This window comes from Manacus candei, unplaced genomic scaffold (genome assembly GCF_025592945.1).
Source record: "Manacus candei isolate 608988 ecotype Guabito, Panama unplaced genomic scaffold, ASM2559294v1 h1tg000014l, whole genome shotgun sequence".
NCBI classification, from domain to species: Eukaryota; Metazoa; Chordata; class Aves; order Passeriformes; family Pipridae; genus Manacus; species Manacus candei.
This window is the reverse complement of record NW_026138062.1, coordinates 22,201,779-22,219,069: the sequence shown is the minus strand read 5'-3', so window position 1 is coordinate 22,219,069 and position 17,291 is coordinate 22,201,779. Positions and strand designations below refer to the sequence as shown.

Genomic DNA, 17,291 nt, shown 5'->3' with positions numbered 1-17,291 from the left:
ATGCCAGCAGAACAAACAGGAGGTGCTGACACTGGCAGAGGATGGGGAATTTAGAAGGGGAAATTAAAATGGTGGGAAGGAAATGAAGTGAATGGTGGATTGTCCCTCCATGGCTCTGCTGCTGCTCCAGTAAAATGCTTTTTCCCAAGGCTTTTTTTCTCAGTGATTTCTTTCTTCCTAAAGCACTTCATTTAGAAAATAGACAAATTTCTTCCAGCTGCATAAATAATTTCCCATTTGTAAACCCCAAAACGCCAGGGAATTGTTCAAAAGCATCCTGTCGCTTACAAGTAGGTACATGCAGAAGCGGTAATTAGAGTAATGAGAGGAATAAAAATAATGAAGAGAAAATGCACATGGCGGAGAAGGTCTATGAATGAAAACCGTAGGCTAAAAACATTTCTCAGATGCCAATGTGTGAGTCTCAAGCAGCAGGCACTAGAAATGTAGAATTTCTACAATAGTTTGGATGCTCTCACAAACAGCAAGAAGTGGATTTCAAGGCAGCAATCAGGATGTTACTGAAAAAATATACCTTTATTTTTTAAATGACTCATTCTGTTTTTTCAGTTACCAGAGAACTATGTGTGTTTTAATGCATTTATCCTTTTAATGATCCACGTTCACATATTTTGCAAAATTATTTAACAGAAAAAAAAGGCAAAAAAAAAAAAAAGGCCAACTGGCATGCCTACAGTGAAGAGAATGAAGAACAACATTTTCTTGAAGAATTTACTCAAATTAGGTTTGATACTACATGCCAAATACAGAAGAAAGTTTTGTGTTAGCCTAAATTGATGAAAATTAGTGTATACTCTTTATGTGATATATGCTAAAGGTAATGCTGGTGGAAAAATACAGAAAAAAAAATTAAAAAAGCTCATTCTTTTAGTGCCTTTCTACCTCAAATTAGGAAAAAAAATTGAAAGCTGCTTTATCCACCTCAGAGAATGAAAATGCTTAAAAAGATGAGGAATTTCTTATTATTGTCTAAGCACAGCATTGAAAACAAAATCTGTATGTTTCAGTGTGTCAAATATATCCAAAATATTTTGCTTAGAAAATGCATGCATGTATTACTATTTTCAATGGGCTTCATGGAAAAGAAAATGTCAATAATGAAACATTTGCTTTGTTGATCCATTTTTCACTGAGTCATTAAGGGCAGGCAATAGAAGAGATGAAAGGACATGAGGCATCTTTGAACACAGTAGATAGAGTAGACTACCAAGAAATTCAACCCTTAATGTCTAGACTAAGTGGAAAAATTTGAAAAAGATAAAAAAAACCCCCAAATAATCCAAACAAACAACATGACTTGGAATAAAATAAAAAAAATCAGAATGAAATTTAAATCAATCCCCAGGCTGTGTTGGAGATGTTTTGATGCAATTTAGTAGACCAGATTGGAGAACCACTGTCTGTTCCTGAGCTGGTTGTGGAAATCTGCCTCCACAGTGAGCTCTACTCCCAGCCCAACTTCCCATCTTTTCAAGGGGACAGATGGTCACTCCTTGTTTTAGCAGGCAGCTCTTCTACCCTTCACTAACAAATCTTAGGTGCTTTTTCCCCCTTAAGTGTGGGTCGTCACATCTTTGCCATGGGCCTGACTTCAGTTCCCTTGGCCCTCTATAGATGTGGCAACATGCCTCTGAACAAAAAACCCCAATAATCCTGTGATTCTGATATCCGTCTTCAAATCTATGTTGGCTTTGACAGAATTAAATTTTTCAGCAAAATACTTGGCCTGTGATTTTCAGCCAGTTCAGCCAAGCAGCAGAGACACCCCAGTCTCATCAGGAACTGTGCCCTTCACTCCAGTGAGCAGACCTCACACATAGGGAAATCACACAGGGCCGGGCTCCTTAGCAAAGGCAGAAATTTGTCTCCTTCACAGAAAGAAGTGAAAAACCAGATTTGGCATTCAGGAGCCCAAAAGTTCAGGGCTGAGCTGAATTGCATTGCATGGGTTTCATTTAGACCCAGCAGGATCTGTGCAGCAAGACCTTGAAATGTACCTTCAACCTAAGTAGGTTGTTGTAATCTTCTGGGGCCTATACTAGCTTTCCACTTATGGAAACCAAGCTTTGACCTCCGGGGATGAAATGAGGTGAACACAATTGTGCATCTGGTCACAGGTATAAGATTCAGGGCACATGAAAGAGAAAATGAGGATAAAGGCACAGCAAAAATCTGAATTTCAAGGCAAAAGAGTATGTATAATTTGTGAACTGAAGAAGTAACTTCAAGAGATAGAGTTTTAAGAGACTCAGTTTTTGTGGTTCAGCAAGCAAGGAAATGTGAGAGACTAGCATGACATATATTTCACTGCAGGTGACTTGCACCACAAAGTCCCAGCATGACCAAGGCTAAAGAGGTCAGATGTTGAGAGGTATAAACAACCATCATGTGAGATCCTCCAGTGCATCATGAGGAAAGGAGGGGAGCTGACTAATCTTACACTCATTCTTAGTGTAAAGCCCTTTATAGTATGACATTCCTCAGCAGTATCTCATACTCAGGGAACAAAGGGAAGGAGACCAGACGTCTTTGGGCAACTGTTGCTCACCATTAGCTTTAGAAAGCTGCCTTCCGAAAATCAAACTTCTCTAAGTCATCTTGTTTGCTTCCTTCTGAGGTTATTCTCTTACCATCAAGGCAGTTCATCAAGAGACTGATGATAAACTTATTACCAACAAAAATAGTTCCTTTTTCTACAGCTGGAAGAAATGCAGCAATTTCGGTTCCTCAAATGAGCTGTGCTGCTGTGGCAATTCTTTGGGCCTGGCTTAGGGGTACACCATCTTAACTTCATGGGAGTTTTCTATAGCCTTAGCTAAATGCATAGATAGGACTCCATCTTTTCTCACCAATAGTGCTACTTTTTGTAAATTGATGATGTACTTTGCAGAAGCCAAAGCTCAGATGGCAGTGTGCCATTTTTTGGTAAAAAAGGCTTAAAACGCAAAGAAAATGAATATATATATAAATAAAACTATTATAAATGCAAATTCCTTTACTATTTCTTGTGAAATCCAACTCCTTTTCCATGTTTGCACTTATCAGGTAGATGATTCAGAGATAACTTTTTGTAATCAAGACAAGCAAATTCAAAAGGGCAGGCTGAAACTGGGGTGAAGAACACTGTTATTTTGGATGGTGACTGAGCTTCATTTTTTCACTCGCTCCTCCAGTCCTACTTTTTCACATATCCTGCTATTCCACAACAACAGGAAGAAACAAATGAGTGAAAGTGTTAATAGAGATACAGCATCCACTTGAAGAGTAATAACGCCTGGTGTTCAAGGGGTAGGTAGCTAGTAGCTGGTAGCTAGTACACTGAGAAGGCTGAAGTATGCACACTGTGTAATAATAAAAGGTGTGATGGAGGGCAGAGAAATCCTGCTACTCCATAAGGTAGGCGTGGTGGCCATGGAAATTAGAATCACTCTGTGTCAGACATGGCCTACACAACCGTGCTGTCGGTTGCACAATAGCTATGCCGTGTCCCAGCTCCTAAGAGCTTGTCTTAACGCACCCGTGGGACTACCTGGCGCCTCTGTGGGGGAACGAGGTGCGATTTAACGCTCAATTTAACATCCAAAGGGTGTTAAATGCGCAGTACCGCGCTCTCAGAGCCTTCACGGGGACGGGCAGAGGGCTGCTCCAGCATCAGTGCCTTAACCCTGACGCCTTCACCGAAGGCTCGCTCGGGGCAGGGTGATGAGGGGAGCAGGGTGATGCGGGGGGCAGAGCTGTGCGCTCCCTCCAGGGCGCTCCACGACACCCAGAGGGGCCCGTCGGGGCCGCAGACCCCGCTCTCTGCCCCCGCACAAAGCCAACACCCCCCAACGGAGCCGGGGCCGGGCACAGGGGAGGCGGCGTATCCCCGGCGGGGCAGGAACGGCTCCCGGAGCACCGAGGGGCTTCCCCCCGCGCCGCGGAGCGCATCCTCGCTCCCCGGTCCCGCCGCGACGCCGACAGCCGTAGCGACCGTAAACCAGCTTACGCTCAAGGCGATTTGCCCGTAATCCGCTGGGCTTCTCAGGGCGGGAGGGGCTGCCGCGGAGCCCCCGGGGCGGCGCGGCGGGGCAGGCTCCGCTCCGAGCACCGCCGGACACGGCGGCGGCGGTGATGGGAGCGGCGCGGCAGCTGCAGGCCGGCTCCCCCGGGAGCCAGGGCTGAACCCGGTGGCCGTGGGAGGGAGAGGAGCCGGGCGGGGAGGGAGGAGGGGGCCTCTACGGGGCAGGGGGAGAAAAGGGAGGAGCGGGGCCGGGGTGGGGGGAGGACGAGCGGCGCCGGGGAAGCGCTGCCAGCCGGAGCAGTGGCAGCGGCGCGAAGGAGGCGCAGCCCGGCGGACCCGGCTCCGCTGCCCGTCGGCGATCTCCCCGCGGACGTTGGGGACCTGCTGCGGGGTGATGGAGGAGCATGGGTACCCTTCCTATAGCGCCCGCAGCCCCGCTTGGGAGGAGCTGGTAAGTACATGCGTGCCTTGCCGTTACACAGGCATTTCCTACCCTTTTTCCTGCCTGTATTGTTCAGCTGGGGGGTCGGCCTGTCATCCTTATCTGTGCCCTCCAGCCCCCCATTCCCTTGTTCCGATCCCGCTCCACGCCAGAGCCCGGCCGCCGGCGCTCGTCCCCTCCCCGCGGGGAGCGGAGGGGTGGGAGTCCTTCGCCCCCGCCGTGTCCGGCCATTTGCTGGCGGGCTCGTCCCTCTGGGAGACGGGGAGTTCATTGCCCTTTCTGAGTTTCACTGCCCGAGTGGAAAGCCTGGGATTAGCATCGAGAGCCTTTCCTCCAAGTTTGCCGGGGGGGCGGTGGGTTGGATGTTGATACCATTAAACGCTTTCTCTTAGCATAGCAAAAGCAACGTGTCCAAGCAGCGTTGAGAGGCAGTTTCCAGAATGACACTTTTCCCCCCTTCTTCTGTAGCCGGGCTGGAAATCGCTTCCATCGCGTCGGCAAAGTGGGCTGGGGCTGGGCTTACCCTACTGCCACCCTGCTTTGTGGGGTATGGGTAAAGTGTGTGCCTTTGGGCTGCGACGAAGGGAGGGGAGTGCCCAAACTACCCGTGAGGAAAGCTGCGGTGCGGTGGCTTTGTGGTTTGTTTAAGCAACTCCAAGACCCTCCTTCCAACCAAAGGAAATCATGTCATCGGCATCCTCAGCAGGCGATAAAATCAGATTTCCCTTTTCAGGGTAGTCTGGTCCTGGTCTCGGACTTTTCTCCATTGTGCAAACACATACACACACACATCAGGCAGGGAAGGCTAAAAATAGGCTTTGGGTAGCTGCTCGGGAGATTTCAGGCTATCTGAGAGGTCAAGGCTAGGCTGTCTCTGGCCCTGAACTTGGTGAGGCAACATGAAGCTTGGACCCATGCCACTGCCAGACTCCCTTTCAGATAGCTTTGCCATGTTTTGCTAACTCGTTGCATTGATCCAGGCCCCCTGGTTTTACTTGTAAACCCACTTCTAAAGAGTAGACGGGAGAGAGCTACACTTTGTCTGGATCACTGTGTGCACTCTCAGGAAAACAGCAGCCAAGCCCTGGAGATACCAACAGTGAATTAAGTTCACTCCCTTTCTTGTTATGATTTGTAGCCCTCCCAAATACATTTGTACTATCCTCATTTTTGTTATGAAGCTGAACATCCCCCTTCACTGCCCTCTGCAGTCCTCAAGCCCCAAAACTGTTGCCAGAGATGCAGCTGTGATAGGGAAAACAGCTGTATGTGTGTTCCGGTAACATGGAGTTGACATCAAAAAGATCAGGCAAGAGAAACCCGAGATTTTTGCCTGGAGAGATGAAGACGTCGTGGGAGGAAGGCAGCGAAGCCGATTCCTGCGAACACCTTATGCTATTAAGAAGTGACATTTAAATTGCTGCCGTCATCCAAAACTCAGCTGAAACTCAGGAGGCAGATGGATTACAGCCCCTCTCTGCTTGGAAATGCAGAGTCCTGGCTGAAACATCCAAACCCTTTTCCTTCTTTGATCAGGGCTTAGATAAACAAGGAGCACATTTTTTTTTTCCTCTCCATTTCCCCCTCCCCCATTAAGGACTAGGATTTGGGTCATGTTTATCATTTCATTGCTGCATTCATTAAAGAGTACACCCACGAATGCAGTTTTAAGGTTAACCACTGCACTGATTTCCTTTACAAGACTCTAATTTCAGCTGATCCACTCAATCATTTGCCTGGTAACCTGCTGGTAAAATACATAGTCTTTGTGGCAAAAGCCACATTGTTCTTTGCATCTGCTTATAAGCAGGCTTTTTATGATAATGGGGGCAAAGGGAGATTTAGGTGAAGATCTACATGATGAAGGGGAAAAATAGTACACACACATCGCCACTGGTCTCAAAACACAGAAAAAAGAGCAGCAGGCTAGGGGAAACTATTTATTTCAGGTTTTGAACCTGTGAAAATTATTTATCTATGCAAATCATTAGATTATTGGGAATTGCTCTTCTTATAGTTTTTCTGAGAAATAAGTGATGGACATCAAATGCAGCCACAACTCCTTTGCCTATCAGGGTTGGACTTCAAATTTCTATAAAATTCTTTCTTTAACTTACAACTCACTTTTTAATGGAAAACCTCTTCCTGAATACACTAAGAGTTGCATTAGACCCCCCATGATGGAGCTAAGTAAATGTGATATAAAATGCAAGGCTCATCCTGCATTCTTCCAAGAGAAAATTGATGGTGGTGTACTAAAAATGTGCATAATACATATCTTACAAAGCTCTAGACCCAACATTGATATTATACATGAGACCTGAGTCTTGGCTTTACCTTCCTCTTGAAATGTGTTAAGTCCTAATATATTTGCAAAGCATATTTTTATTTTTATAATTGCCACTTGTTTGGGCCTTTTCATTCTGAAGTGTGGTTTAGTAAAGTTTTTTAGTAAAGTTTTCTCAACATTGTAACCTACAGGATTGCCTTGGCTAATCCCAAACCAACCAAAAGTGATGTAGTTATAGTACCTTCACCAAATGTATGGATACATTTGCTATATTTTAGCTTCCTCTTTGGTAAGTAAGGAAGCCAAAAAGTAATAATATCACTAACTTGATCTGCAGAGGGAGTTCAGACAGGGAGATGTGAAATGAACTTGTTCAGAGTGGGGAGCCCAGTTTAAAACTCTATTTATCACTAACCACCAAAATTAGGAAAGATTCAGTAAAATCTTTTAAACATGGCAAACATGGTTAAACATTGTTAACCTGACACATATACCACTACTGATCCAAATCCCCTCAGAACAACTTTTTGAGGTGAAGAATAAAAAAATACTACCCATCAGTTTACAGATACCAAAGTGACCTAGAGAAAAAGAGGTAAATATGCTTGTTACGAAGGGAATCAATCTTAGAGCTGAAATCAAATAATGCAGTAATCTGTATTATAAACTATAATCTCCAGTGCAGATAGAGTGCATGTGTATTTGATTTTTTTTCTACATTGCATATGCATTTTATCAACACATATTCTATTATTGGGACTCAATGTGGTTGAGTTAAAATGTTTTCACAGTGTATATAAAATGTATCCAATATCACAAGAAAGAGAAGCTCATCAGCTGATATTAATTGCCATAGCATGAATGATGTCAGCAGAGCTGTTTTTTATCAGTAGTATCTGTTGAGCATCTTCCTTTAAATGCCAACCTTTTTTTATGCTTTTCACCAGCCTTCCCTTGCTTTAGTTAGGAAATTTAGGTCATTACTAAGAAGTGTGAAACTGAGCATGTTAAATGAAAGACACAGTGCGTGCAGATATTGCACGTGTTTTTAACGGCTGCATACAGTCCCACATTGTTCGAGAGAGCCTGACTTGCAGAAGTCTAGTGGTACCATTTGTACTACAGTATTTGTAGATATGTTCACTGAGCTGAAATGTGCTATTCAATATTTGTCATATTGAGTCTGACATCGATCACCTGGGAGAAATTCAACTGTGAGATGAAGGGATAGAAGTCAAGTTGCAAGTCCTTATTGAGGTGAACTTTCATGGCTACCTTAGGCAGCTTTACCTGGGTAAAAGCTGGAACTGGACCCTGATTATCAATTAATACTTTGAAAAGAAGAACAAGTGGAAATGGTGAGATCTTTAAAATGTTGTGCATGGACAACACAGAAAAAACTTTCTGTGCTAACATGAAGGAGTAACTCCTGTACTTTCAACAATGCTTAACACTTACTTGGTTTCTCCATTTTGAAAAACTCTGTAAACATTAGATGACTGCAAATTTTAGAGCCTGTAATTTTACAGAAGCCACGATATTCTTGTCAGAAACTATATTTGCATTGAACAGCACTTGCGGAACATTTCCTATCATTTGTAGATTTAGGTTATTAGTACTAAAATTGTCACCTTAAGTAACCTGAGAGAACATCACTAGTACTTTTTTTTTTTTTCATAGCACTCTGAAGTTTATCAAGATATGATGAAAGAGACTTGCTTGTAAGTGAAAGGCAGGTGCATTCTTTCCTGGTAGCCCCACTTTTTGTTTGGACAGTCAGGACTGAGGAAGATCACAATGGGGTAGCCCACGTGAGGATGAATGGCCCACCCTCTGCATGGTGCAGGAAGTGTGCAGCAGCTAGTGCTGATAATTAAGCTCTGAAAGGGAACAGAAGTTGAAGAATTGTATTTATTATCTAACAGTAACTAGTGTTGCTCAGCCAGCACTATTTAACTGAGTTGAATTAAACAGAGTTAGCCAGTCTTGCTGGTGTTTTGTTAGCACCAAGAGTTCCTCAAATCACAGTTACTATTACATGCAATACATGTTAGCATTAATTAGCAAACTATGTTTCATTGTCCTCTTGTGATATCCAATTGTCATTTACCTTCAAAAGAATCAAGGAATTGCAGTGAGATGTGTTCTGGCATAATTTGCTATTCCTGAAATTAAGATGGGGAAGAGAAAGAAAGGAGGGCGGAAAGACAAAGTGTCCATAGACATTGCTCTTAACTATCTTCTTAGCTGTGCCCTAAATTAATTCGCTGAGAACAACACATTCTTGCACTTGCTCAAGTTTGATCAACGCTTTTGAAAAAGGAGAACTCCCTCTCGGGTGAAGAGTGAGACAACACAGAATTGTCCCTTAGTTTCACAATTAGCCTGTAAGGAAAAGGAGCTATATGAGAAGTTCACATATTTTGAGATATGGCATTAATGGTCGGATTTAGGCCTTATTATTATTCTAATAGGAAATGTAGGTGATTTCATCAAAATTCCTTTAAAATATAACTTAACAAGTACTTTGACTTTTTTAATGTTACTTTTGACAATTTTTTAAGTATAATCCAATAGAAGGGATCCTATGTGGAGAAGGGTAGTAGAATCACATTGAAGTACCTGGTGCAGTAACACAGAACTAAGTCACAAGACCTGCAAGGCTTCATGGAAATATGTACTTTCCCCTACTCTGAATAAAAGTCCCAATAAAAGAAACTGGATACTCTGGACTATATGAAATTAAGACCATGGCAAGGTGTCTGCAGCATACAATAGATAGTACTCTGTGGGTTTGTTTCTCATTAACTGCTTTGTATTTAGGTACTCCAGCATTATATTAAGATATGTCAGTTCCCTTTCCAGAAATATAAATAGAATTGTGGGAATATATAAGCCACAAGTATTGATTGCTTTCTTATGTTTAATCCAGCCCATGCAGCTAGAAGTTGTGTGTTTTGTTTAGTATTGCTGTGATTTAAATGCTTATTTTGAACACTGACTACATACAAGCCACAACAATTTTCGAGGTCCAACAATTCAGAACATGTGGTGACATTTCGAGATTGTGCGAGCTGCCAGATCTGAGATTAAAAGGGAAAACTGACCCTTTCTTTCTCCAAAAGTAAAGGCTGCTCTTTTACAAAGACAAAAATTAATAGAATAATAAAAAAAATACGCTATTAGGAGAAAACAACTGGAAAGCAATGTTCAACAGTTAGCTTTTGCTAAAACTGTTGAACGCTTTGACGCTGACGGATAGATACCACGGGGTCTGCTGGCTGGAGGCCAGATAAGGAATCCATCGCATTACATGCCGTCCGTCCGGTCCCGAACAGACATGCTGCGCTCCCAGGGGAGAGCAGCACAGCCCTCGGCCGGGACGGGGCAGCGGCTGGGCACGCTACCCGCGCCCGCAGCCGGCCGGTTTCCCTGCCCCCGCGTTCAGAGCTCGGCTCTCGCCCCACACCGGGGGTCCCCCGGTGCCACAAGGCGCACGGCGGTGTCCGGCGGGAGGTGCTCGGTCCGGTGCCGCGTCCCACCTCCCGGCCACGCCAGCACATCCGGGGAAGCCCGGGCAGGTGCGGGGGGCGCCGGGCACCCTCCTCGCTCCCTGCTTCGCTCCCGGGACTCACCCCGGCGCTCACCTGCGGGGCGGGCACCCCGTCCCCCGAGGCGGCTCGGTCGGCACCGGCACCCGGCGCCCCCTGGAGCTGGCGGCCGCCTGGGCGGCTCCCCATAGGCAGGGGCGCAGGGGCTGGGCCTATCCGCCCCGGCCCCGCCCGCCGGCGGGCGGCGGCGCCCCAGGGCCTGCGAGCGCGCAGAGGCGCCCGGCGTGGCCCGCGGCCCTTCCCCGCGGGCGGGGGCGGTGGAAGATGGCGGCCAGGCGGGCCGCCCCGCTCCGCTCCACCAGAGCCCGGCGCGCCCCGGCAGCCGCCGCCACCGCCTCCGTCCCCGCCCCCCCGCACCGCCTCTTTCCCCACCCTCCCGCGCCTCCTCCTCCTCCTCCTCCTCCTCCCCGGGGAGGGGAGCGGCAGCGGCTGCCCTGGCTGAGCCGGGCTCGTGTGCTCTCTCTCTGTAGGAGTCCGGGAAGATGGCCGGGGCCGAGTCGGGGACGAGCGGCGCCGGGATCCCGCAGCAGCCCCAGCCTCAACCCCCGGCGGCGGCGGCGGGGCCGGCGGACGACTCGTCGGACAGCGAAGGGGAGCACGAGGGCCCCCAGAAACTCATCCGGAAAGTGTCCACCTCGGGCCAGATCCGCAGCAAGGTAAGGGGGGCAGGAGTCGCCCAGCCCAGCCGCCGTCGGGGCCGGTTTCTCCATCCCTATTCCAGAGCGGGGCTATCCCGGAGCCGGGGGCGGCCGCTGCATCCCGCCCGCATCCCCGGGAGCGGCGACGGGGGGGTGAGGCAGCCGTGCCTCTTCCTTCCTTCCCTCTCCCCTCCTCCCCATCCAGCTGTTGCGTCCACATCTGTCCCCGGCTGGCAGGAAGAGCCCCCCGGGGCGGCGGGGCTCCGCGGGGCCGGAGGGGAAGCCGCCTGCCCCGGCGACCGGCAGCCGCCCTGCCCTGCCGGGCGTCCTGGGTGTGGGGGAAGCGGCGGACTGACTCCCTCCTTCCCTCCGGCTCCTCTTCCTTGGCGGCGGGCACCGCTGCCGCGGGGATCCCGCCCTGCTGCCCCTCGGCGCGGGTGGGCTGGCTTAGCGAGCCCTTCCTCACCAACTTTTCATGCCCGCAGCCACCCTTTCTTGTTCATCCCTGATGCCAAGGGCCGCCGCCGTGCGCCCCGCCAGAGCGGCAAGCACTGAGCCCGCGGGGGCATGCCGGGCTCCCGTTCGGGAGCGGGAGTGCCGCGAGGGAGGGAAACGCGGTTTCCAGTTTGAAAGGCACCTCGCGGAAAGAGGAGTAAACTTCTGTACATCTTCGCTCGTGGGACTGGATACGTAAAGCAGCTGTCAAAATTTCAGCTTAATGCAGTTTTTTGGCTGTCTCGGACAGCTGAAGTTAATTCCCAGTGGAATTAATTTTTTTTCGTGGATGGTATATTTATATCACTTTTTTCCTCCACTGTAAAATCAACAAACACGCATTTGAACGCATAAAAATAATGAGACCTGACTTACTTTCTCTGTAGAAGGATCCTGTAACTTTCTACAAAGCGTGGTCCACAGTCAGTGATAGGGTCTGCGCAAAACCCCGTTGGGGAAAGCTTATGGATGCAGTCACATCAAGATCAGCTTTTGGCTGGAAGTGTATTGTTTGAGGGGCAGAACAACTTGATACAGGCCCAGACAGATCAAACTTACAGTTTAATTTCTACACAATAGCTCATGTGGCATTGTGTCCTTTACAGAGGACCCATTAGTTTGTGGAGTCCTGTCAGATTGGTGCTGTTCTTCCCTTTTTTTGCTTCACACTAAGTACAAAAGGCAGCCACCTTTAAACAGAAAGCTTGGTAGTTAAACAGTAGCATTATTCCATAATGTGAGGTGGAAGGCAGTTTTTCCCTGAAACCTCCTAAACCTTTTGTGTCATTCCACATTATTGCTGAACGTTAATTTTGCTTTTGCAGATTTTAGGCCTGGCTGAAATGTTACTATAGTAGATAATGTACAACTGTTGGATTGTGTTGCAAACATAGTCCCATAGAAACTTGCAGCTTTAACGTGCTTCTGTATGGCGGTTTGAAAGTGACAGAACGCAATGCCTATATTAGCTGTAGTGGTGTTAAGTGCATTGGAAGGTTTGCTCTCAGAGAGGTTGATACATGCATAGGGAAAACATGCAGATTATTAATGTTGTTGCCTCAGGTTTGTGAGTTCGAGATCCCAGCCAATTCTTGCCAACTGTTGCAGATTGGTGGGATATTCTGTATCTGAGGGCTGTGAATGAATGCAGTGCTGGGATCCCCTGAAGATCTAAGACACCTCTACAAAGTGATGCTTTTGCTTATCTTAGTTTCCTTCTCAGTTCTATTTCTGTGAATCAGATATATATATATAGGAAAAACTGTCTGCTGACATAATTGGAGTCATAAAGTGTCGTTTTACTGGCTGCAATTTACAGTGCAACTCTGAATATAAATATCTTTCTTTCCATTTAATTAAAAGTGATATATCATTGTTAAAGATGAAACCCATGTTAAATAATTCAGTAGCACTTTATTTTATAACTCACAATGCATTATTTAAAAGTAGCTATTTTTAGACAGACAACTCCCGTTTAGTTTAAGGGTGTTGTATGTTTGTTGTAGTAGTTGGTGATCAGTGGTTACATGAAACTACTAGAGCAAAGAACATCAGGGAGCTGCTTTTTTACCCAGCTAGTCCCTTTCATTCAAATTAGATTTGTTAAGCTTCACTGACTTGGTGGATCTGTTTGTAAGCTAAGGTGTTAATTAAATGGATTGTGTTTATCTTACATCTAAGAATAGACTTTTGAAAAAACACAAAACATGTATATTATATTTATCATTGATGCTTCTGGGCCATTTAAGACTGTGCTATTTTTCTCCAGAGGTTGCTTATTTACTTGAGGCATTTCAGCAACATGGTGTTGATTCCTTAGCTCAGAACTATACCCAAAAGTCTCTGCTGGTAATTGTTTTTATTTTACTTAAGGAAGATGTTATTTTTAGATGTTTTGGTACAGTTCATCATTTGTGAAAGCTACCATATGGTGATATTTTGCAGATAGAATCACTCAGGAGTGGATTTTTTTAACATGTGTATAATAAGATTGAGCAAATATATGTATGAGAGCAAATCTGCTTTAGCAGCACAAACATAAGCCTAAAGATTTCTAACACCTCTAATGCTCAAAGGGAGAGAACAAGTTGTGGTGCAAAGGACTGATCTATTCTTTGGGCCAGCATTTTGTTTGTCATTAGGAACTGTTTGCTCAAGCCCATACTTGGTTATAGAATGACACTGCAGCAGTAGATATCTTTAGGGGAGTTAGGACCAAAACTGATTAGCACTTCCCTGAGGTTAAAGCCAGGGTCTTTAAACCTCATCCTGGAAGTTACATCTGTGGAGTTTGTATGTGTTCCCTGAAGGAAATGCAAGGGAATAAATAGGTGGCAGGTACCCTGTGAAGTTTGAGCCCTTTTGAGCCAAAATCTCTAATAGAGAGTGTTGAAACAATTTTTGTTTTTGTCGTGTCTACTTACTATTCCCCCCCACCTCCACCCCCCCCTCCGTCTGGGAGACCTGAATATTTAGTACATAAAAAGTGTGTTGGTTAAAAACATTTTATGAATATATATTTTGGTTTTGTGAGAACTTTGGAAAACTGCAGTCAGACAGTTTCGAAGCAGTATATATGATGATGATGTACTAAAAGGGTTATATTGGAGATTGAAGTCATGGAAAGTTCTCTGTGCGTCTGTGTTAAACTTGGCTTCTTCACTTTTAAAGATGCTGGTTAAGACAGGCAGCGTCAGTGCCTTCCTTAAACAGATGACTTCAGTTCTTGGGGCTACAGCCTGAAAACTGCCTGTCATCAGCTGGCTTCTAGTTTCCTTAAGGTTAGTCACTAATGCAAAGTACATTCCTTAAAAAGATGGCCTTGCTTCAGTTCTTTATAGCTGGAACATGTTGAGAAGGGAAGGTTCAAATTAGAGCTGACATTTTTGCTCTTTAAATTCTGCTCACCTAGAGGATGGGCACGAGATTAGTAAATGAAGTAGTCCCTGGATACTTGGAAGCAAGTTATCAAATGAGCACAGTTACAGTTCCTGCTCGTCTTGAGTACTCTGCTAAAAAATGAATTTGAAGAATAGCACTTTTATCACTGATCTGGCTTCCTACTTTAACGGGTCCATGTCCAGTTAATGCAAAAGCTCTGCTGGATATGTGTTGTGCTCTCAAACCTACATTGGGTATCTGGCCTGTGTCTATTTTTGTATGAAGCAGGCATTCTAGAGCAGAAAATATAGATCAGGAAATGCAAGAAAATGTGTTGTATTGAGCAAGATAAATATACTTGTAAGGTATGTGGGAGAATGCTTTCTTCCTCTCTTTCATCCCCAGTGGTTTTTATTAGTAACGAAATTGCTGCAACATAGGAGATGTTCAGAAACATGAGTGTGTTACAATTAGTGGAGGTTGTGTTTCGTTATGGTGGTGTTTCGTTTAATGGCAATAGTTGTTACTAGAATTTTCTTATCTGAGGCCTTAGTATATTTTTGAGAGATCCTAGATCATTATGGAGTAATAAAAGTAAATTAATTAAATTCCCCGCTGTGATTTTATTGGCCTTAGCGGATAACACCAGCCATTTAGGAACTGAGCCTTCAAAAAGTTTCTAACCTTTTCCATATGGTGACATTTGACAGTGCCAAGTCCCAGTAGTCACTTCCTGTTTGTTTCTTGTATACATTTCTCTCAGATTACCATAGCTTGTTAATTCACCTAATTGTGAAGTGCTGTGAGTGATACCAGTGTTATACTGCATGAGCATCATTCTCTGCAGTGTAATCTGCTTTGCCTAGTTTTGATGGTTCCCAATCTACTCAAATAAATAGTGGTTGACTCCTTTCTGCTTAAGGAAACTTGATTTTTTTTATGCACCGGAAGTTCTCAGGAAAATGCCACGGTAGCAAAATTTACCCTAGTGGGGATCCTTTATATGAATTAGGATTGTGTGAATCTACACAGCTTCAAAATACATTGTAATTTGTAATTTATTCTGAAACTGCAGTGATATGTATGGTGTCACTAAACTTCGTGTTTACTCAGCGTGGGGCAGAACTGAAGTGACCAAGTGCAAGGCAATAAACTTCAAGTTCTTGACACCTACTAATATTCACAGAAGAGACTGAAGGGTGCTGCTGTCTTCAATATTCATATTTTCCATCATTTCCATTCTGCAGATAAATTAGTTGAAGTATATCCATCCTTAGTAAAATAGTTGACCAACTTTTTTTTCCCCCAACTGTTGTAAAATCTGGCAAATTTGTTTCCCTCCCCACATCCTGGGGACTTTAGCCTGTTTTTAAAGTGAAATATTCAGAATCAGTTCATTAGTATATATTCCTGATACAGACATGTATGCAGACATGCATCCTTATGCACACGGCAATATATTTAAGTTTTCATATACATATATATATATATATATAGTATTCAGTTCTAGAGTATCTTTGGACAAAGCAAACAAGTAAAACTAGCATGTAATGGTGTGCAATATTTGTTGCTTCTTATAATTGCTGTGTCTCTATATAAGCTTTCAAAAAAGAGTATATTAATGGAAAATTTCAGCCGAAGACCTGATAGTTTGGGGAAGTTAAAAATGACTGAATACACTACGTAGAAGTAAGCAGGGTTAGAATGGAAAGAGTTACACTATTTAAGGCACAGTGGTCATTACCACTCCAAATTCTGACACATGTTTGTATAAAACTGAAATGAAATCTCCTAAGGCATTTTAGTGATGCGTGTATTGGCAAAGCTTAAATTGCTAGCTAAGTACCAGAAAGGAGGAGCTTGTAACATTTTTCAGTAGGTATTTGCAAGCAGGTCTTCAAAGAATGTTGCTTTTGGGTTATTTTTTTTCCTTTCTGGAATCTTTCACGTATTAATGCTATTTTGTACTGTAAGATAACATGAATTACACTTTTTTTTTTTTTCTTTTTCCCAGCCAGCTGGCAAGCTGTGAATGTGAAAAAAAGACAAGATAATCACACTTTCATCTTTAATATAAGGTTTTGATTGTCTTGTGTTTTGTTCCAAGGAGCTGGGGAATGCTTTCCTGCCAAAAAGATCAGGTGAAACACATTGAATTTATTGTGTACTTTAGAGAGAATTCCTATTTTTTAAGAAGCACGAGAAGAGACTAATTCAAGAATAAATGACAACTGGGAATCCCTTTCTGAGATGCCTTATCTTGTGAACTTCATGTGCACAGTCCCAGAGACACATAACTGCCGTGCCAGAGCTCAAGAAAGGGCTATTCTATAGCTGGGTCTTTATCCATGTAAGGCTATATAGATAATTTACAAACATTTTGAATTGTTTCCAACAGTTAGGTCAGAACGCAGGATGCAAGACTGTTGTATGACTGCTGTATGACTACTGGATGACTAGTTGGATTAGCCAAATTAGTTTGGATATGTAAAGCAGAATACCTAGAATTACAGTGGTTTTGTAATTGAAGTAGTGATTAAAAGAATAGTCTCTCTGGCTATTACAAAGCCTTTATCTGGAGGGAAGTATTGAAATTCTCTTGACTATCTTAAGACAATAAAAGGCAGCGTGGACTAATCTTTTTGCTCTAGAACACTCCAAAAAGCTAAATATATATGTATTTTTTAAAAACAATGTGCTTCTCATTTTATTTGAACTCTGACAAACCATGCTTCTGGTAAGGGATCTATAGAAGAACATATATAGTTTGGAGACTTCAAAATCTTAGCACAGAAAGAAGGTAATGTGTGGGTTCATTTAAGCTCAGAATATGGAGTTTTGGGTATAAAAGAATGCTCTGTAGTCATGCTGTTTTGGTTGTTTTCCTCTGATAGGGATAATTAAGATGTAG

The 17,291-nt window shown here is 44.4% G+C and overlaps 1 protein-coding gene across 2 annotated transcripts in view; it reads left to right on the top strand.

Annotated features, from left to right (window-relative positions):
- Positions 1-4,284: 4,284 nt before the first annotated feature.
- Positions 4,285-17,291, top strand: part of DGKH (diacylglycerol kinase eta) — a 163,658-nt gene continuing 150,651 nt past the window's right edge. Inside the window, exons 1-2 of one of the 2 annotated variants that reach the window (XM_051778672.1) lie at positions 4,285-4,475; positions 10,838-11,023. In XM_051778672.1, coding sequence (XP_051634632.1) covers positions 4,419-4,475; positions 10,838-11,023 — 243 coding nt within the window. In that variant the 5' untranslated portion in view covers positions 4,285-4,418. The remainder of the gene's footprint in view (positions 4,476-10,837; positions 11,024-17,291) is intronic. The other variant, XM_051778673.1, reaches the window with a different exon arrangement.